The 22,998-nt window shown below is 41.7% G+C and overlaps 1 protein-coding gene across 1 annotated transcript in view; it reads right to left on the bottom strand.

Moving 5' to 3' along the window:
• dlc (deltaC) overlaps positions 1 to 22,998 on the bottom strand; it is a 36,346-nt gene that overhangs the window by 3,445 nt on the left and 9,903 nt on the right. Inside the window, exons 6-9 of the mRNA XM_079559633.1 lie at positions 15,772 to 15,941; positions 15,285 to 15,501; positions 2,784 to 3,486; positions 2,555 to 2,672 (exon numbers count right to left, since the gene is read on the bottom strand). Coding sequence (XP_079415759.1) covers positions 2,555 to 2,672; positions 2,784 to 3,486; positions 15,285 to 15,501; positions 15,772 to 15,941 — 1,208 coding nt within the window. The remainder of the gene's footprint in view (positions 1 to 2,554; positions 2,673 to 2,783; positions 3,487 to 15,284; positions 15,502 to 15,771; positions 15,942 to 22,998) is intronic.

Raw genomic sequence — 22,998 nt, 5'->3', positions numbered from 1 at the left:
CTACTGAAGCATGAATCAGACTTTTACGCTTAAACAGTCACTCAGTTCTTGTAGTGAGTAACACTTTCTCTTATTTTACTTATATTACTTTAGTCTGTATTTGGGCCACTACATTTTACTTCTACTTGAGACATATTATTTGAAAGTAACATAGCTCTTACTTAATAATTATTTTGGGCTACTCTACACCCACTTCTGCATTCAACATCCTATTCTTGACACAACATAACGGTGGGTGGATGCTGTACAAAGAGAGAGAACAGGGTTGATTTTTACACGTTAATAGCGTGTTAGCCGTTCCGACAGTGCTGCGCCTCCACACGGAGTTCACAGCAGTTCATCTGTCTGTCCCCTGGCGCCACATCTCAATTCAGCAGCTTCAAACTGCAGCATTGGGTTGAGTGTCGTCGCATTCCCTTTGAAAGAAATAATGGAGGCAGAACCTTTACGACACAACAAAGCACCTCAGTGTGTGTGTGTGTGTGTGTGTCTATGTGTGTGTGTGTGTCTATGTGTGTCTGTGTGTGTGTGTGTGTCTGTGTGTGTCTGTGTGCGTGTTAGTCTTACATACTTCACTCCTCTGCTGTTTTAAGCAAAGCACAGTGGAGATATGGTGACCATTCCACCTTTCAGCTGTAGTGTTGATCTCTAATGAGCCATTCTCTAGTTTCATTGTGCTCCAGTGAGCATTTCTCTAGAATTATTAGGGCTATTGCCAACAAATAAAAAGGAGGCACACATATAAGTCAGAACAATGTCTAGAATCTGCGCTTACTTAGACAAATAGTTCCGCTGTGGACACTGTCAGACTCTGATGTCTCAGAAAAAGACAGTACAGATATTGTCCCGTATTGAGTCAAAGACTGTGGTTCTCAACCCTGAATGGCAGGGGGGGCTGGAGCTTAGTCTGGTCAGAGAGTTAAGTCAGAGGTGATTATTTTTTAACAAATGAAATAGTACAAATTCAGCACAAATGTTTATGGAAGGAGTGGATCTAAAGAAAAACCTTAAACTGGCAATTATTTCATGTTTTGATACATTTGGGAGCAGCGATTTTGAAGTAAAATATGAAAGTGAAATATGAAATCACACCCGTGACCTACGTCACTTTCTGAAGGTTTTCTTGTCTGTCCTCTGTAGGTCAGCTGCCAACAGTCCATTAATGTCACATTTAGTACCAACACGACTCGCTTCGGCCCAGGGGGAAGGCGGTTCCAAACAGTTTGAAATTGAATGTAATGAAATCATTTTCTTTTGAGCAACAAATCTCAGCCAAAGCTACATAAAATAAATAAATAAACAAGACAGCTGTGGAACAACAGCTCCAGGAGTATTTAATCTGCCTCAAATGTTTGTTAATACACAGTCGGACTTATGATCAATGCGTGAATCCACAGAACTCTGTCATACTATTACTGTCATACTATTACTGTCATACTATTACTGTCATACTATTACTGTCATACTATTACTTTCATACTATTACTGTCATACTATTACTGTCATACTATTACTGTCATACTATTACTGTCATACTATTACTTTCATACTGTTACTGTCATACTATTACTGTCATACTATTACTGGGTCACACTGTTCAATTATTAGTGATTAGTTCAAATACTTTTTCAATCATGACTTTCCATGAGAGGTTAAAGGTGGGTTTCGTTTTAAAACTACACCTTTTGTTAACCACTGTATATACGTGTATAACTCTATGTTAATGTGAACAATAACTCCAATATTTTAAATCCTAATATCTCCAGTGGCTGAATATTATGGAATGTAGCTGGAATCTCAGAAAGCATACTGGTTTTCACAACCCAATCTTGAGCTCGGAGATGCCTTGTACGAGGTGCTTGTAACAAGGTGATATACTTCACCTCTTTCAGCCATAAGAATAAACAAATAAACAAGTATGCTCGAGCGCCGCACAGAGAACAGCCGAGCCTCCGCAGTGACAGTGGAACGATTGTTCGTTATAAACACATTGTTTACGCCTGTAAAGGTTTTTGAAATAATAATTGTGGCAAAAGAAATGTACAAGTACCCCGGCTTTAAATATAACACGCGAAATACCAAGATGTAACATCAAAACCGAAAGAATTAATACCTCGTTGCAAGAGGGAAATGTCAATTGAGAAATGAATGAATGCAGAGAAGAAAAAACAATGCTGTGATCATCGGGCCGCGAGCACCCACCCAAATCTGAGGGCAAATTATACCTGATCACAAAACGATTCAATAGATATATTCGATAGAAAAAGAGGAAGAAAGAAGCGCTTCCTGGACCTCCGAAAACGTTTCACCTCTCACCAGAGAAGCCTCCTAAGTTCTGAAACCCCCTGGTTACATCAGCATGAGACCGGAACTCAGGAAGCTTCATGGAGGAGAAGCGAAACGGCTTCACAACCCAGTCCAGATGATTCACTTTTGAAAACTGTTTTGCAATGATAAAAAAAACACCTCCAAGATAACTGAGAGCTAACACAAGCCAATGCTAAGCCGGATGAATGATCAAGAACCTTCAAAAGCCTAAGAAAAAAAGTTTTACCTCTGTAGCAATGACGCACTGGTCGAATTGCTCTGGAATAATATATATAGGATGATATCGGTTTTCTTTTCCTGAATTTAGCGGAGGAACGAGGATGGTCGACTCGCGATATTTGCTGCTGAAAAGAAATAAGCAGAAAACAATGATTAATTTCCGATTTGCGCTGATTTGTGAAATGATTTTACAATGCTTAACGTATTGTGTGGAATCATTGGAATCAGATACTTACAAGTCCAGTTTGTTCTTGTCGTCTTTTGCCAAATTACTGTCCGCCATCTTGTTTTTGTTGACCATCTTGCAGTCGCTGCCCTTCTCCAGCGCGGCGCTCTTGTTTGACACTTTAACATGCGGGCCGGGGATGAGGAAGGCCTCCTTTTCTTTCAGCATAGCTCCGTTGTTGGGCGCCCCACCTCCGATGACAGCGCTACGATTGTTCACATTTTCCAGGTCGTTTTTAACCGCTGTAGTTGCGGCCAGCTGCGAGCCTTTGCGCAGCTGGCGGAGGATGAAGAGCGCAGCGGCCATGAGCAGGGCGAGGGTGACGAAGCCCAAAGTGAAGGCCACCATGATCACTGGAGTGGGCGGAGAATCGGCTGGTTTTGGGGTCTCTATCGTAGTCTGGACTATGAATTCGCAGCGCGCCCCCATGTATCGGATGGGGCACTTGCAGACGGGGCCGCTGAAGTGGGTGTAGCACGTGCCCCCGTTCTCACAAGGGAAGTTGGAGCAAGGCGTGTCCCGAACAGAGCAGTCTTTCCCGTTGTAGCCGAGGGTGCACGAGCAGGTGTAGTCGTTGATACCGTCCACGCACGTGCCGGCGTTTTTACACGGGTGGCTCGCGCAGTCGTCATCGTTGGTCTCGCACCGCGGGCCGGAGAAACCGGGGCGGCAACGGCACACGAAGCGGTTCCCGTCGTCCGAACACTGCGCCCCTAAAGGCAAAATGAAAATACTTGATGTTAGTGCAGGAAACCACAGAGAACCTGATGGTTCAGAGCCACAGAGGCCACATTGTACAAGGTTCTACAATGGCCTGTGTGATTGTTTGGTGATGGTCAGAGGGGCCGATGGTGCAGATCGGCAGCCTCACTTCTGTCAGTCTGCCACAGGGCAATTGTCACTCCCACCGAGTATGGAGTGAATAAATAATGACTACAGCGTAGTGCTTTGAGAAACTTGCGATACAGGTAAAGTGTAAACTATTGATGTAGGTCTGACCTAGCCGGGCCAGTCAGCCTCTCCTGCTTTCTCTTCAAGAGCAGAAGCATCTGGAACTTTGTCCGCAGCCATTCCCAAAACCATACATTTTCTTCAATCGTTGAAATCACTGATCTATTGTAATTAAAATAGGTTAGTGGTTCACCTGTTGATTTAGCATCAAATAGCAGATATTTCCTGTTATATTGAATGTTTCTGTTCTCTGGTAAGTCGCTATGATTGATGGACCATGTGTTTCTCTGATCGGTTACTCTCCCTGTCAGTCACGCCCTTCAGATCTCACAGATGCCAAATCCTACACTACACATCTTTACATCATGAACTGGACAAGTATGTAGTCTGCCTGGCCAGGCTAGGTCTGGCCAGGCTATGAACACTTCTTAAAACCACCATTAATGTTGTTTTGTTTGTTATGAATCAAATACCAGTGGTTGGTCAATTAAAGGGACTAGACGGAATTTAAAAATGCTTAAATGATGTATTTTCCACCCCCTACATGCATCCAACAATGTCCCAAGGTGTAGAATGAGCCCAGACTTATTCACCACAACTGCCGCAAAAAGGCTGCACTGTCACTCAGAAAGTTGGTATTTTGGGCCAAAATATCACCATTGTCATAGCCCGGCATCCAGAATGATACCCTTTTATATTTTATACACAGGGACATCAGTCTGGGCAGGAAGCTCACTTTCGCTGCTGCTGCCAAACTCAAACGAGCCTGAGCAATCAGATTTGTTTATTTGCGACCTTGTGTTGTTCACGAGCAGCGTCACCCTTAAGATGCGGAGGTCCCTCAATAACAATGTACGAGCGTGGTAAATGACCAATAACACATTGACAGTAAGTGAGTTTTGTGATTCATAATCTTGTTTGAATATAACGCAAAACCGTGAATAACACTGCTGACTGTCCTTCGCTGATTGGTCTATTCCGCTTCCCGTTTGCTTATGTATGCTCCGCTGTTGAAATCAAGTTGATGCGGACTCTTGAGCTGTGAGTCTGGATTTTTACATGCAATCATCGTCATGCCCGAGCTTAACATAGAGACTGCAGTTACATGTAAGACCTGAGGTGGCAGTGGCGAGTTAAAAAATGACTGATGATGATGCATCCCGGCGTTTGCGTTGTTTGCGTTCACCACCGACCTGTTACAGCACAAGGGACGCATTGCTCAGTTGACAAACTTAGTTTTTGTCTATCATGCAGCTATTATTATTACAAGAGGTTATTCCATAAATATAACCCTCAAGATTCCAATCAAATGATAACACAATGTGCCCTGATGAAGATTCATCTGAGCTGAAAGGCGTGGGTGTAATTCCTGTTTGCTTATGTATGTTCCGCTGCTGAAATGAAGTTGATGCAGACTCTTACCAGACTCAATCGTTGGTACAGCTGTGAGTCTGGATTTTTCCATTCATCATCGTCATGCGCGAGCTTAACATAGAGACTGCAGTTACACATAAGACCTGAGGTGGCAGTGGCGGGTTAAAAAATGACTCCCATCGAGTCCCTTTAACGAGACAGTTACTACTATGGATCTGCTCTTGTTTACTTCTCCGACTGTCACAAAATGTGTGGTGAGTGAGCAGCTGATGCATCCCAGCATGCAGTGTTGTTTGTGAACCACAGATCTGTTACAGCGCAAGGGAAGCATTGCTCTGCTGCAACATAGTTTTTGTCTATCATGCAGCCATTATTATCAAAAGAGGATATGCATAATCATAACCCTCACGATTCCAATCAAATGACAACACTTTAGTCTGAGTGCTTCGCTCCGTTTTTCTATTCTACAAATGAAAACATAAGTTGTCACTCATTTGGCTGCAACATTTTGCCAGGCTGAAATGTCATCTGCATAACGTGTATTGAATGTATTCACGGTGCTTACAGAATACAACAACCCAGCGATCCCTGACACCTATGGATGGGGGAACATCGGTACAGAGGAACATATAAAGGCACATTCACATTGACATAACACATGTGAGGTAACTGCTACATCTCCTGAATACACGTTTGTTTTTCGCCTTCATAAACACCTTTGACACCAGGCCTTTAATCCTAACCCTTTAGCCCGGTGCACACTGCTCTCTTTTTTGTCTAAGATGATTACATGTCACATTACAAGAACTGAAGAATGTAAAGTTGTGAGCCGGAACTAATCTCCACTCTGCCGTGGTTCAAAGATGGAATCGCAGCTCCGACCAAAGATCGCCAGAGCGAGTTTCAGGCTCCTGAAGGAATGAGGCTCGCAGTGTGAAATTACATCGAAAAGTGCAGGGGAAAGTCAAATGTAGTCCCATTAATGCCTGGGCACTGTTGCTTCGACTTTGGTAGTGCTGCCGTTATATTTTGTTAATGGTACGCCCGACAGAGATTATAGCAAGAGGATGGCTTTTGAGCTGCGACATAGGATTTTTTTTTTTCTCAGACAGCCACAATCGTGCAGTGCACACTCGGCTTTAGAGTCACATGTAACGTTTGGGTGCCAGAGCAATACCTTTGACAACCTGTTGACAATCAGTCATTGCGCCAACCCCAAATAACTAACCGTACGTAACCCTAATCTTTACTCTGTGGATCATGGAACATTGAGCTGACGCTGATCATGAGTAGCCTGGTCAGCCAGACTACACCTATCATTTACAAAGATGTGTAGTCTGGTTGTTCCGATAGGCAGGACAGCAACGAATCAGAGAAATGCATGACCCGTCCAACATGGCAGCTTACCCGAGTAAAATAAAACTCACAAAGACGACGAGCTACCTAAATCCTCTTATTATAAGTGAGACAAGTTAAAAAGTTCCTTCAGAATGATACGGGATGTGAGAGAGTCTTACGCAACTGAGTCAAGCTAAACACATTTGTATCTGTGATTGGATTGATACAAATCGTGGTGTGTTTTGGAAATGGCTGCAAACAGGCTCCCAGACGGTTTGACAACTTTTTTGTATGTTTTCTCCATAAATAATTGTTGTTTTGCCTGAATGTAGTGTGGCCCCACTCTTGTATTCCACAGTGTGGATCAATCAGAACCGAACAGCAGCGTGCCTGTGTCAGCACCTGCATTACAGCAGAGAGCCCTGCCCAGTGATTCCACTGAAACGGCCTTTAACGTGGAAGCAACGCCGAAGCAAAGATCTTCTGCTACTGAGCATTGCAATATGAAATGAATGGGTAACCATGTTGGCTGACTGGGACTTTGGGCCGTGTTTACAGGAACATATCTCCTGTGTGTTCAGCAGCTCCGTTTGCAGCAAAACACAACTGTGCATGTGCAGAGGTCATGTGTTAGCACTTCACAGACATCAAAGTATATATATATACATCATTTTTTGGGTACAATTCATTTTGTTACAAAATAATGTTTTGCATTGAACTACCGTATCAAGGTAAGCTGAAAGTTAGCATGGTAGATTTTTTTACAGGGTAGAAATATAAAAAAAAATAAAAAAAATACTGACATTGTACCTTGAATAATGAAATGTTGCACACGGAGGTGATGGTGAATAAGAAATAACTTTTGCAAATTATTACAGAAATGTTTTGTGCCTCCACCTTGAACTGTGAGGTAACAGTCCCTGCACAGACCTGGGAGCCAATACAACACATATGATGACACACTAAGTATCAAGTAAATTTTAAAAAACAAAATAATGTTGCCAAAAGTTTTGAACCAAATGCCATCTGACATTTATGAAGAGTTAATATTGAAAAGTGCATAAACACAACAAAATGCAGCTTTAACAAAGTGTAACTGCTTCTAAAGTAATATTTAGAAGAGGACATGATAAAAATACCTCCAAACACTTTACAGCCCAAAACCACACACACTCTAGGCTAATGCCTGTATCTTATGGAGCAGCTGTTCAACCATTTAAAGTATTAAGTAAGTACTTGGTTTTGCGGCAAAGGCATATTGTGATAATGTACTAAATTGTTTCCAGTCATGCAGTTGAACGCTGTACTAAGTGGCATGTTACGTTTTTTTACTCAGTAATTGTCCGTGACAGTAAATACTACGCTGATAGAAAAAACAAAGGGACAGAGGGATATTGTACATCCAATTACACAATGGAGATCATTTTTTTCACTCAAACTTGGCTCTTCTAATACTGTTTATGTGGCGCTAGCCCGCAGTTAGCTTTGCCCGTTAGCCTGTTAGCCTCTTCTATGTGATTCCATTAGTGTGTATTGGTGACTCCTACCCGGTGGCAGGGAAGTTGCAATTGTGGTTTTCTGGCCAGAGACACCAGGGGGAGATGAAAGACCCCCCAGTCATCTCATTAACACTTGTATTACCCCCAGAGGGACTACGGAAAGGATTTATTAAGTTAAACAAGTTACTTAGTACTGCTTTAATGTTTACCCAGAAATGAAAGCATAGATAAACAAATAAACAATAATTTTTGGAACATAAATCAATGTATAAACCGAATGTATTACAATCACAATTCACAACAACTGAACACACTTGTGGCCTTCTTTCTACAGTGGAAATGCACTCGGTGTGTGTCAAACATGGAGGAGGACGTGTCACGGTTTGGGGCTGTTTTGCTCGATCCATAAAGAGTGACCGACAAAAAATCGGGGCAATCTAAATCTTCAACTGTATTACATAAATAAGTTCTACATAAATTGTGAAATTTCTGAATGAATGCGAAGAAAAGAGCCGGTGAACGTCCGGAACACCATTAATTGTAATACTTCTTTAGTTGCTGAGTCTACAATGATTTTCTAATTCTGGATTAGTTCTAGCAGATGTTTTGTGTCCGGACAAACTTGTCGTCAGGCATCCCGTGTGTAGGCGCTGTGAAAACAAACTTTTCGCTCCATATTTGGTTGTGCGTCTTTGCCAAGTTGCACAACTGCAAACACTTGAGCGGGAAGTAGGAATGATTACAGATCATAGATAAACATGAGCTCTTTGCACTAATGAAGACCTGAGGGACAGCTGCCAGCGAGACTTGCATTTGCCAACGATTGGCTTTTGTTCAGTGGAATTTTACACGAAAAAGCAATGTTTGCACTTTATTTTACAGTATGCTTGAGCTGGGAACTGGACCTTGGTTTGCAAGCCATAAGTGAGTAGCTGGCCTCAAGGTGGCACAGCAGTTAGCACTCGAGAAGTTCCGGATGAGGCCTTTGTATGCGGAGTTGCCTCCCAAGTGTGCTCATTGACAAGTACTGTCCCGACCAGTAAACAAATATAATGAAATAAAGTTCAAGTCAAGTCAGAAGTCCTAATGCTTTGTCTGATTCCGGGTCATTTGTAAAGCTACTATTTGACTGGATGGTAATGTGGTGGAGTTTGTGTGCTCACTGGGTTAATGAGGGAAAATGCATTTGTCAGCCCCTCGTTTCTATACAACACAAACAACACTCAGCTGAAGTGTAACTGCTCTAAACTCGCTCAGACAGATACCAGGCGGCTCAAGCGAGAAGAGCTTTGTTGTACACACTTTTCCCACCTGGAGGAAGTGCTCCACCCGGGCTAAGTGCGGCTCGGTCGAATATTTTATATTAATAGTTTATATCGTCATGACTGTGAAGAACTTTGCTCATTTTTCCAGTGAGCCTGGAGTAAATTTCACCAGACATCCCTGATCTAGAGCGCACCTCACACCACCTCAAACCACATAGAGGAAAGTGAGACACACATATGTGGAAGAGACACTGATGAAACACTTTTATACAGGCAGGCGACTCAGCGCCTGAGGCTGCAAGTACATCCTGGGTGGGAACCAGTGCACTCGATTCATTTTTACAATCAGAATATATTTCTGAAATATGATTAATCACAATTAATATCAGTTGATTTTGTGTTATTATTACAATTAGCTTAAGATGTATAATTTGTAAAGCAAGTGTGGCCCGGTGGCACAGCGGTTAGTGCTTCACAGCTAGAAGGTCCCGGGTTCGATTCCCACCTGGATGGGGCCTTTCTGTGTGGATGTTCTCCCCGTGTCTGCGTAGGTTTCCTCCGGGTACTCCGGTTCCCCTACCACTAAAAACATGTGTGCATGGGGGACGACGGCTGGAAATTAGCCCAAGGCTATAATCCTGTGTTCATTAACATGCACGTCCCTACCAAAAAACAATAAGTGCTCTGCCTTTCAGGTCAAGTGTGCTGGATTGATTCGTTTTTAGTAATCTTTTGATTAATCGTGACTCAAAGTGTTAACCTAACACTAACACATATTTTAGGCAGCTGCATCTGGGATCCGTCTGATGAGTTGTAAAAGGTGTATATCATTTACAGTATTTATACTACCTTCAGTATTACCATAAGAGCTCAAATGTGAGAGTTTCCAGTTTCCATAGAGGGTATGTAAGTGATGTCACAGCATAGCAACAACAGAAGCCAGATGAGGCAATCCTCCATTGTTATGAGATGTGTGACACTCGGTCTGGAATGTTGAGGGTTCTGATTCAAACAGGTGGGTCCTAATGTGGGACACAGGACAGATGGAATCAGGCCCATCTCGTGTGTGATCATTAAGGTGCATTCTAGAACTCTTTATGTAAAACAAAAAACGCTTTTTATTTGTGCGTGTTTGACCCAGTTGCTGTATGAGTGGTTAACATGGCGTCTTCACTTTCCATCACAGTGGCCTCTATGATGCTCCAGGGTCAATTGTTTTTGGAGTTTCTGGTAGGTTTCCACTGCTGAACGAGCCCCAGAAAACCTACAAGACAAATGATCTGGGAGCGCTTCATTTGTAAATGAGCAGTTTCTGGAACACTTTTGGATTGATGTGATGGATTGGGGGAACAGGCCAAAACATTTAACGGAACACTCTTATTAAACACATTATATCATCTAAAATCTTTGCTGGATCCTCAACATTTTCTCCCGGATCCTTCACCCTGATAAACGGGAAGATGAAAACAAATGCGTCCCCCCAAAAGTGGGATCAAATTTGTGAAGGAAAGTAAAGATGCTGTGCTAACCAACCATACAGCCGCGGGTCACAAAAAGGTCAATTACGCGCACATATCAAGTTTCTTTTTTTCTTTTTTTTGCATAAAAAGTCCCATAATGCACCTTTAACATGCAGGGTTCTGACCAAATAAAGACACTAATAAAGAAAGGAATAATCAACCTGACTCCTGGACCAGGAGTTATTCTATTGTGATATTAAAGGTGATATGTTATTATGAGGTGGCTCCAGAAGCGACACCAGCTCATGTATATGTATATGTATATGTATATGTATATGTATATGTATATGTATATGTATATGTATATGATGTTGCTCTGTATACACTCCTAACTACTGTCTATATCGCGGTTTTCCAAGCTTGTACACAGCATGTGGTCCGCAGGAGTTTCAGTTGAAAAACTTTCAAATCTCTATTGACAAATCTTGAAACAAAGTCTTTAACCTGTAGATGTTTTATCTGAGCGTATCATCTTGATTTCATTATTCAATTTTTGAATTAATGTAACTTCCTGCCTGGCCAGGACACTCTTGACAAAGAGATTAAAAATCTCAGTATGTTTCATCCTGGTTAAATAGGTCAATAATAATAATAATAATAATAATAATAATAATAATAATAATAATAATGATAATAATGATGATAATAATAATAATAATAATAATAATAATAATAATAATAATAATAATAATAATAATAATAATAATAATAATAATAATAATAATAATAATAATAATTAATAATAAGATCATTCATCCATTACGTCAAACTTTCTATTCTATTGGGTTCCCTACACCTTTATTTAGGTTCAATTCAGTCTTGTGTTGCATAATAAAATGTTTTCTTTTAGTTTTTTTCATTGTGTAGAATTATTAAACGAGCAGTAGAAGTACCATCTCTGGAGAAGTGTGCACTCAACTCATTCAAACTGAGGGTCACCAAAAATATGTCTTAGGGCCACATTTGGCCCCTTGGCCGCACTTTGGGTGCCCCTGGTGTATATACATTACATCAGTTCTCTGTGTGTGCTTTATATGTGTAGAACAGTCAATAAAGCAAAGTAAACCAAAACAAAGTGCATACCCTCCATTACCTTACTGCCAACTCCTGTTCACTCCCACGAGATATTAGCATTTCCTCACACAGGTAATACATATTTTAAATCTATGAGGTGGAAGCGAATTACTGATGGACAGTCACTGGCATCAGGTTTCAAACATCATATCGGTAGGTGCTTTTGTTACGTAGCTAATGCTAACACTTTAATAACACACTTTCGTTTCATTTTTGCTGAAGCGCTGAATGTACCTGAGCAGCCAGTCACTCCGAGTCAACATGCTGTGGAGCACAAGAGCTGGGATTGGTTAATCCAAACAGAAAACACACCCATTTGTCTCTCACAACTTTTTTCCCTAATGTTCCCTTGTTTTAGTGCTTGCGTGTCTTCACTTTTACATGATCAAAAACCATATGAACGATTTAGCCTGGCGTCAGGGGAACGGCATAAAGCAGCCTCTCCTATTTATATCCAACACAATGTTATTTAATGAATGTTCCAATGACTGTCCATCAGTGGGTCGTTTTTAATGTATTATATTAATGCAATTTCGTTGTTGTGCAATTGTTTAATGACAAATGGCAGAAGTAAAAAGAAAAGTAAAAATATGCATAGACTGTTTTGAATGTTTCTGGCCGGTTTTCTCCGCTTGTGGAAGCATCTCATCCGTTCACATCAGAAACCCTAAAACACAACTGATCCTGAAGCGTCATAAAGGCCACTGTAATGTGAAAAATAAAGGCGCCATTATAACCACCCACACAGCTGCTGAGCCACTGAAAGGTCAAATATACAAAATTTATATACGTTTTTTCCATAATGCGATGGGGTAACTCAGGGACATCCAGACTTTCTAAACAGTTTTTAACATATTTTTTCTGTAAAATATCGGCACTGTGGTCAATAGCTATAACATCGTGCTTTCAAACTCTTAATATTTGAAATTTTCAAAAAAGTCAATGGAAAAAAATGAATGGGATTTGTACTTCCGGCACCGGCCAAAAGAGAAGAAGTGCTTTATGCTTCTTGGACTATTGTCATGCTATTACAATGCTGTAAAGTGCTACCTGTTTAGAAGTGTGACACTTTTGTTTTAATGAATATTAGCTATTTTCCATTTTCTCCAGTTACCCAAATCTAAAATTTAAAAAGTGGCAAAAGAGCAACAAAAACTTGCCGGAATAGCAACAATAACACAACAAATAAGCAACTAAAGAGTGATGAAAAAACAACAAGAAAGTGACAAAAATTAGATTAGAAAACAACAAAAACGCATAAAAAATGTGACAAAAAAGTGGGGACAACACAACAACAAAAAATCTGTTTTGAAGGTCTTAGCTTTCAAATGAGGCGTTACACATCCAGTCGAGAAGCTTTTAGATTTGGAAAATGACGAACTGGAGAAAATGCGCTCAGTTAAGGCGGGGGTTAAGAGTTGAACTCTTCTCAAGTTACAAGTGCACTCGTGAACCATAAGTCATGACTTGCAGGATGCAAGTCAAGTATGTATTAGTGAAGATGTCTTGAGTTGGCAAGCGTGTGTGAGAGAAACATTTTTAAAGAGAAGCGAGCCGTGAACCCCTCGACCGCTGCAATGGGGAGGAGGAGATGTGCTTTGATAGTGCGAGTGCAAAAGCGATAGCGATGTGATTGCAAGCTGCTACGTGACTGCCTTCAGTTCAGAGCCTCCCTGTGGTCCCGCCTTTAAGGGGAGGCAGTGGCTCAGCGGTTAGAGGCTTCCTCCACCAATCTGAATCCCGCTTACCGTTACTGTGTCCTCAAGGAAAGATGCACATGTCGCGCCTATGTATGAATGTAATGTATGGGTTTGGTGCAGCCTCGCTTCTGTTAGCCTTTCCCCTGGGCAGCTGTGGCTCCGTAACATGCAGCAAACCACAACCCGGGAAGTGCAGAACGAAGGGAAAATGCATGAAGTTGTTTAAGTGCATATGACAAGTTGTAATACTTTTGAAAATATTACTTATTTAGATGGATCACGTCTGTTGTAAGTAATAAGTATTATTTTATCTCAAGGAGCAATTTTAATGAAAAAATGTTGGGCAGAAAAGTTGTTTTTATTGTCATTTTTAAGCTACTGACAGGAAGTGCCATACAGTAGATAGACGTAAAGTTCCATAGGCATCTCGTCATAGAAGGGGCGTGGCCTCGCCGCAGGGGAAGGCAGTATCTTTTGGGATTTTTTTTTTTTTACTCCTTTTAGCCATTTTCTAGCGGAATATAAACACATTTATCACACACAAATAAAGTCAAGTCTAAATCTGGTCCATATGGATGTTTTTTTGCAGCAGATTGTTCAGTAGAAGCAGAAAGGGTTTTGCTTGTGTTAGCATGTAGCATGATGCTAACGTGAAGCATCATGTTAGCATTCTTCGTTAGTTATGTTTTTATTGGCTGTAGAACCGTTTTGCTCCTCTCCATGTTTTTGTATCTTTATTGGGTAGAAAACTATATTTATGATTCAGCATTTGTTAAAGTAGTTTTGGATTAATTATATTACATTTTTCTCCTCTTTGTTTTCCCCCTCAATTGCATCAAACATGACCATACATGGGCGATTCAAAAGATGCTGTATCTGTATCTATTCACCTTATTCCGCCCCGCCCACTTTTGCCACGTTTTGCGTTGTCTCGGCACCTCGTTGTCCAGACACTTCCGGTCGAGCGCGAAGCCCGTTCATTTAAACGGAGAACGAGGGAAAATATTCTCCGCTCAAATCTGATGTTTAGTCGATTGATTTGTGTAAAATGTCCAATGTACATTTGCACCGACACGTTGACACTGCTGCGTTTCTCTGCGCGGCCTGAAAACAGCTTTGTTTTCGTGTAGTGACTGATTTTATGTGGACTTCTCCAGTCCCATGTTAACACATAGGAGAAAAGGGGCGGGCACAATTCATGGCGGCGCCCACGCGAGCCTCCGGAATAAGGTGAATACGTTTGTTAAGTGGTGACATCACAGCTCTACTTCCGGGTCCGCACATGTGCGAGAAATTACAAAAAATCCTCAATACCACAATCAATATTTGTGAAACTCAACAGAGAGTTACTGAACATACTTATTTATCAGGCCCATTAACCAAAAATGCTACATCCGGGTTAGTGGAGATAAATGCTAACCATGCAGAAGCTACGCTAACCCCCGGAAGTAGTGACTTTAGTAAATACTACTTTTTTAGCAGTAGGTTATTGTTTTGGCGAATGAGTCTGAGAAATAAGTAGGTTCAGTAACTCTCCGTTGAATTTCAGAACGGCAACAGTTTCAAATTGTTTGCCTCTACCTATGTCACTTCCTGTCAGTGTCCATTAAGGAAGTGACATCATAAAAATGGGCAAACTAAAGAAAGACGGGTCCGATCTATAGCAAAATCCTCAATATAATTGTATTAACTGTGTTTTAGCCAAAAATCTGTCTAATGTGTCGTGTGCACTTTACGCAGCTTTTGAGCGTACGGAGAAATGGCGACATGATGGCGAGCTTTGTTTGTACCGTTAGCACATGGGTTGGAGCTGCAGCGATCGTCTTTCTTCTCACAGTTGGAGCCCGTGAAGCCGGGGAGGCACCTGCAGCTGTAGCCGCCGGACGGGTTCTCGTCACACGTCCCCCCGTAGAAGCACGGCCCGTCGGCGCAGGTCATGGCGATGATCTCACAGTTCTTCCCGTAGAAACCTTGGGGGCACGTGCAGGAGTAGTCGTTGACCAGGTCCTGCAAAAAGAAGAAGGCCACGCTCCGTTGTAGAAAACGCAAGGAAAAAGACCATCAATCTAAAGGAGCCATCGCTGCCCCCGCCCTCTGGAACTCACTCCCACAGCCCATTAGAAACTCTCACTCACTACCAACCTTCAAAACCCAAGCTCAAACTAGCTTTTCCATAAACCCCTTTTTTGTTTGTCTTATCCCCCATGAGACGTATTATTATTTATTATTATTATTAAACATTATTATTATTATTTTTTCATTCCGAGGGCGACTCACGCTGCAGCTGCCTCCGTTCTTGCAGGGGTTGCTGTCGCACTCGTTGGTCTCGATCTCGCAGTTGGTGCCGCTGAAGCCCGGTTTGCAGGAGCAGGTGTAGCTGCCCTGGCCCGTGTTGGTGCAGGCGGCCTCGTTCTGGCACGGCTTGTGGTTCGTGCAGTAGTTCAAATCTGTGACATGAATACAAAATGCTTTTTAACTCACGGCCAGAGCTTTGAAATAGCCCAGTCACAATAACAACATTAGGGGTTGGATCAATGGAGGCGGGAAAATATTGCAATAAAGGATGTTGTTGAAGACTGACTGTAAAAGGCATGAAAATGATTAGTTATATGAACTAAACCATAATAATAATAATGCATTAGTCTTATATAGAGCTTTTCCAGGCGCTCAAAGGCCCTTTACAATGTCGTGCAGTATTCATTCACTGCATACTTTGGTAATTCTTAACTGAAAACAGCTTAGATTTGTGAATTGAGGTAAAAAAAAAAAAAAGAAGAAAAACAATGGAAATACACATCACTAAACCAGATTTTTGTCAATTAGTTTTTTATTAGTTTGTTGACATGTTTGTTGTTTTTGGGAGTGGGTCATGGTTTGAAAAGTTTGGGAACATCCGTCTTATAGATTGTATAAGTTGCAATAAACATGAAACACAATGAGGTGTCATTTACTTAAAATAAGCAAATGAATGTGCAGGCTGTAAACATTGAGCCCAGAATATAATGTTTATGTGATTGTACAGGCTCTCATTCGTCCAGGAGCTCCACTACACTAAGTTGACAAAGTGATGACCGTGACAGGCCTGCTTTGAACACAACAAATATTCGCGACCTCCCGATGTGTTTTACAACCATATTAGTCCAGTGCTCGGGTCTCTGCACTGGCTTCCTGTCCAGTTTCTCCTTGGCCCACAGAACCAAAGCACATCTCCAACATGTTTGCCACACTCTGCCGTGAGAACCTCAGGGACTGGTCTCTCTGCTGGTCCCAGAGTAAGGACTAAACACAGTGAGGCTGCGTTTCCGTTTGACGGAGCTAAAATCTGGAGCAGACGTTTAAAGAAGATGTGAGACGCCTCAACTCTGCATTTTATGATGAATTCCTCCTGACTGTATCTGCATCAATGCAAACCTCTTGTTCTACAAAGCACTTTGAATTACTCTGCAGTCAACAAATACAACGGCCTTGCCTTTTACACCAGTGGTTCTCAACTGGAGGGTCGGGAACTAAACATGGGCCGCAAGCCTTTGCCAAGGATCATCCCTTACAACAACAATCTCCTGAAAAGTAGGAAACTTGGCCTGAGTCCATTGAAACGACGTGTTTGCACAGAGTTCAGCTGTGTAAGTTTGTTTAATGCTTAGATCGACTTTTCTATTATACACTGCGCATTCACTTCACATTTGGGGCGCAGCGCATCAAGCCCCATCAGTCGAGACCCACTGTTTTAAACAATGTTAGTGGCCCAATGTGAGCAGACGGGGTGCAGAGGAGGACCTCCTCTAGAGCCACCTATGACCAGCTAATAATACTTGTCTATCTGAGCACCACAAGATCTATAATCAAATAAAAATACCAAGCATTAGTTTAAAACAGGTTCAAAACAAAACAACAGAGGCCCCTATTCTGTAGACAACATATATTTTGGATATTGCTCTGTATATTTTCAAAGACGGTTCTTGAGTCATCTTCTAGTCATCACTGAGTAATCCAAACAGACTCAGTATGAGAGGTGAAACGTCCTACACTTCAACTACAGAGCACAGAAGACTCAAGGACGTTCATTGAAGATGGACAACTCCTGTATAACTGAAAGCCTGCACAGACATTGCTCAGTGTAGAGTCTGCGATCGATTGTTTTAAATTGAACATTACCTGAGAATTCTGCCAAGGAAACATTGTCCATGAATGAAAACTACCTATAAACAACATTTAAAAAAAAGACTCCTTTATCTGCTGGGTCGCAACAGTCGTGTCCAAATGCTATAATAATAATAATAATACAATAATAATCCAGTATTTGACATTTGGAATTCTCCATTGGTTTACTGTCATTGAATGCACCGGGAATCTAAGGACTGCGAGCTGGGACACTGATGCGACGTGGAAAATATCATATCCAATCCAACTGTAGCATCGGCAACAAAGTTCAGAAGGAGAGAGTGAGACAAATTCAAGCCTGTACAAAGACTTTCATGAAATTCAAAGCTCACTTACACTTGAGTTGCTGTTATAAAACGTGTTCCTGAAGCTCGTGTTAAAGAGTGTAACGTTATCTGGTCCTCTGTGTGCGTTTTACATGCGGTCAAGCTGATATGACAATCGAAAACCAAATCACAGACCGACTCTGCGACGATCTGCACGGTTATTTCAAACACATCTGCTTTTCCTCCGAGAGTCCAGAGCAGAATGTTAGAAACATTGTAAACAACACCACGTAAACTCTCCGTGTTCTGTGCCATTAGCTACAAACAATATTTTACAAAAAGCAATGCGGAACAACTGCAGCATTTTACCTTTTAAACTGATTGTGGAATGTGGCAGGAATCCCAGAATTCCCGGCTGCTTTGATGACACGTTCAACTGGTTATGCGCAGTTCCTATTGGTCAACCTGGGTCACGCTCTGAATGAGCCACAGGTAAACCTACACCTCTATCAGTATTACAGTCAAATCAACATTCATAATCTCTCAGACATTTTGAAAAAATGAAATATCAAGCTACGTGCAAACTGCTGACCACAGTGCGGGCATTGTACAAGAAACAAAACATCCAGCGTAATAATAATAACATTTTGGTTAATAAACTTTAGATAAATCTTCCATTTAAAGTGGTGTGTTTTGGTGCAGCTGAGAGCCTAATGGGGAAACCCGACTGCGAAAACCAACACGCCTACTAAACGCACTTTCAGTCCGTCCGGCTCCTGTTGGCCGGGCTGCAGATCCCAGAGGAGCTCGGAAAGAGACAGCAAAGGAAACGGCGATTTGTGAAATAAAAGTCCTAATAAAATATTAAATGAAAACTCCTGTCAATGGAGATCACTTTGAAGAGTTCACAAAGTTTTTTTCTCTCCTGTAAGCCAGGGACAGAGAAAGATGACGGGATGAGCGCAACATTGGTCATAATGTGATTGTACACACCAACAGAGCAGAAGTATTGTGTAAAAAAAATAATAATAATTCTGATGAAATAAAGAATTAACATTCAATATGTGGATGTTACTCGTGTCTTCTCTCCTGTGTGGTGCGATCTGAACTGTGGAGCTTGAGCCGGCTGGACTGTGCCAGAGCAGATAAAAGACACCATGTATGTTTTTTGTCTGGAGCAGCGCAGTGATGGACGGGCCTTCAGAGCGCAGAGGGAATCGCTCGCATTAACTACGATAAAAACCTATTTCCCCCGGAGTGCACAGATGGCAGCACACTTCTGTGGGGTCGAGTTCTGCCTCTGATCATTTGGCGGCTGGTCCTTCTTTCTGCCCTGTGCGGTCCTTAAAAAAAGAATGCAAATCATGTGTTTTATGAAACTACTTCCTGGTCAACTCTTCACATCATATTATAATTTCCGATTTCACCTCTCTTTGCAGGTTTTGTATTTACGGTACTTATATTTTTTTCTTTCTTTCTTTGTGCAGTCGTTATCAAACCAGGCCTAAACCCGGCCAAATGTCAGAGACTAAATGAGCCGCTAGTGATTGCTGACCATGATTTTGATGTTTTGGATTGGAACGACTTTACTGCAGCTTTAGAATTTAGTGAAGTAAAAGTAAAAACGGTTAACAGCAATACAAAACATGCTCCTCATGACCAGCTCGACACAGAAAAGTCCATGTTGTTAATGAAAGAATGGATTTGATTAACAAATTTGGACCTAACCTTTAAATCTCATATTTGTCTGCCTCATATTTGTCTCCATGGAGACGAGCTGGAGGCGTCCCACTCCCTGTAAAGTCACGTTTGTTTGGTCTTTTTTAGGTCTTATGATAAATATCTACAATGATGGAATCAATGCTTGAATTTGATTGTATTTATTGAGTGAAATGTTAAAGTAACCTGAGATATATTCTTACCTGAGCTTAGACGTGTTGATGCATAACTGTCTGGTCGTTACACATGTGCTCAGTTACGCAAAAAGACCAAAGATGTTGTTAGCATTTAGCCTCTCCTCCTCTCCTCTATGGGGCCAAAAGCGTTAGAAGCGACCAAGCCCTTCCACGTTTTCCCTATTTAAATACGGTTACGTGAGCAGTTACACGATCCAAGTCTAGTCACACAAAATTAAACATGTCGATGTTCTAAGCGGATAAAAAGGGGAACTATATTGTGAGGCGTATTAACAACTTAGGAGCACTTCGACGTCCGCGTAGTAATATCTGTCGAAGTGCACCTAAGCTGTTAATACGCCTCACAATATAGTTCCCCTTTTTATCCGCTTAGAAAATGTTTAATTTTGTGTAACTATGCATGGATCGTGTAACCAGTCACGTAACCGTACTTAAAGGGCCTAGATGCAAGTTAGCCATTTGATACTCACTACTGCCACCTCAGGTCATACGTGTTACTGCACCTTCTATATTAAGCTCGTGCATGACGGCAGTTCGGACCCGAAGTAACACCTTTTTGAGTGACAGTGCAGGATTTTAGAGGCAGTTGTGGTGAACAGGTCTGGGCTCATTCTACACATTAGGACATGGCTGGAACATGTAGGAGGAAAATACTTCATTTTAACATTTTTAAACTCCGTGTAGTCCCTTTAAATAGGGAAAACGTGGGAGAGCTTGGTCACTTTTAACTTCGCCTCCGTTTGGGTCCATGGGAATACGCTGGGAGAGGCTAAATGCTAACAACATGTTTGGTGTTTGAGCTCATCTAAGCTCAGGTAAGAACATATCTCAGTATGGACAAACGGTGGCCTGTTCCTTTAAGCGGTGTGGCTTTAAGTAAAAGCACTTAGAATGTCTACTTTTTGCTTTATAACTACTGCACTGTATATGTAGTGAGTATATCTAGTGTTAGATGCTTTATAAATACTTTCTGAACAAGAAGTGCCTCGTTATTCTTCTCAAAGCGAGTATCCAAGCGGAACCAGCCGTTGTTAATGAGCTGGCTTTGTTTTGTTTTCCAACGCGCTTGGTTCTCCCTCCTCCAATAAACGTGTGCATAAAACTCTACACTACAACAGAAGAGGCCCTCGCCACTCGCCCAAACCGCTCTCCTCCATCCTCGTATTCTCTTAAAGGTTAAAGAAGCTGGGAACGCGTGTTTCAAAGGGTTTATTTGTAGATCAGGGAACGTCATTTTTACCTGCTGGAATCAACAAAATAAATACGGAACAAGAGGAGGACGACTCGCAGCAGTGTGACAATCAAAGATAGTAAAAGCACAGTTCACGTCCTGTGGGAAACTACGGAGTGAGCTTTTACTCTTTCGGATTATCACGTCGCCTCCTGTCAGATCCTGGTGCCCTTGCCTGGAAGAGCACCTACAGGCCCGCCTTAATGCACCCATAGGCCCCAGGGCTTAAACAGAATGGTAGGCCCCCACCCCGCCTCAGCAGCGCAAACCCTAACCCTAATGCTAACCTATAACCCTAACACTAAATCCCACAAAAACCCTAACCCTGCTACTCCTACATGTATCCCTCTGGGCCAGGCAGGGCGGGCCTACTCCAAGTGCACATATAGGGGCGCAGCGCAATCATCGCATACGGTTAATCCTGTCGCAAAGTGAAGTGATTGACATGAAAATCAACGAATCACCATTTATTTTTTCCCCCCTTATTTCTGATCGGCTCTTGACTATGGTAGGCCCCTGGGCTCCAGCTCCTGCTAGCCCATCGGTTAAGGTGGCTCTGAGCACCTATGCCTGTGGACTGCAAAGTTTTCACTCTCTCAGTTTTTTCTCAAATTCAACTGGTACTTTTATATAATACCACATTGTCACGTGTATCTGCTCTGGTCGGTGTTTTTTTTAAAATGTATCTAAACACAAACATTAGCTTAATGTTAGCGATAGATTGATGTAAAAATGTAAAGAAATATTCAGTTTTAACTTCAGCTTATGGCATGACTCTTAATCAGTGGTGCCATAATGAACACACCGTGAGTGCAGTACTGACTGTCTATGGATCAAACCGCCTTTGCTCTGCCTGATCCGTCTCGAAGCTAAGCAGGAAGGGCCTGGTCAGTGCTTGGATGGGAGACCGTTTGGGAAACACCAGGAAGCCTGTGGTGAATGTATTGAGCCTGTGAGTGGTTGGTGGTGGTGGTGGGAGGGGCCGATGGCACAGACTGGTTGCCTCACTTCAGGCAGTCTACCCCAGGGCAGCTGTGGCTACACCCGTAGCTTACCACCAGCAAGTATGGAGTGAATGAATAATCACGACAGTTAGCGATTTGAGAAACTTGGTAATAAGGCTTTTAAAGCGTAACACAAGAGTGAGGCATTGTTATGAAATAGTGAAGGAGACATCCCTGTTTCTATCTGTAACGTGACCGTCTCAAAGAAAACTCACAAGAATGACGGCCTCAGAACACAGGATCACTACATACATTAGGTTCAACTTAAGTTTTGTTTTTTTTAGTTTATTTTTAACAGGGACAATGTGCAAAAATCATGAACTAATTAAAGATGCTTTACACCAGATTTAGCCTGAGCTAGTTTCCATCTGCAGTCCCTGATTTTCAAAAGGGAACAGTGATATAACAGTGATTAGAAGTGCAACAACAAAATGTGACTGAAGGTGGGCACATGTGAGCCCTTAGAAGTGTAGCACAATATGCTAACCGCCCAAATACTACAAACTATTCTGAACTTCTAATAAAGCACATTTTGTAGGTTGCTAAACAAATAAAGTCCTTTCCTTTCCGAGATCAACCCTGTGTGTAATGTTAAAATGCAGTGTATTTGTTGATTTTCGCATGAATCATTTGGCTGAAAAACAAACTAGTGGTGGGACTCGATTAAAAATGTTAAATCGAGTTAATTATGGCCTTTGTAATTAATTAATCGCAATTAATCACATTTAAGCATCATTTATTTAGGGGTTGTATTTATGTTTTAGAGGTATATTTTAGATGCTTCTTTGTATTTTCCTGCATTTGAACTCATCTGAAGTGGAGAAGTGAGGCCTGTGTGAACGTTTCAAACACTTTTTGGAGAATGATCTTTTTAAATAGGTTTATGTCGGCGCTTAACTGTGTGATTAAACAAGTTTGACAGTCAA

Source organism: Gobius niger (genome assembly GCF_951799975.1).
Source record: "Gobius niger genome assembly, chromosome: 1".
NCBI lineage: Eukaryota > Metazoa > Chordata > Actinopteri > Gobiiformes > Gobiidae > Gobius > Gobius niger.
The sequence above is the reverse complement of the archived record's forward strand: the minus strand, read 5'-3'. Positions and strand labels throughout refer to the sequence as shown.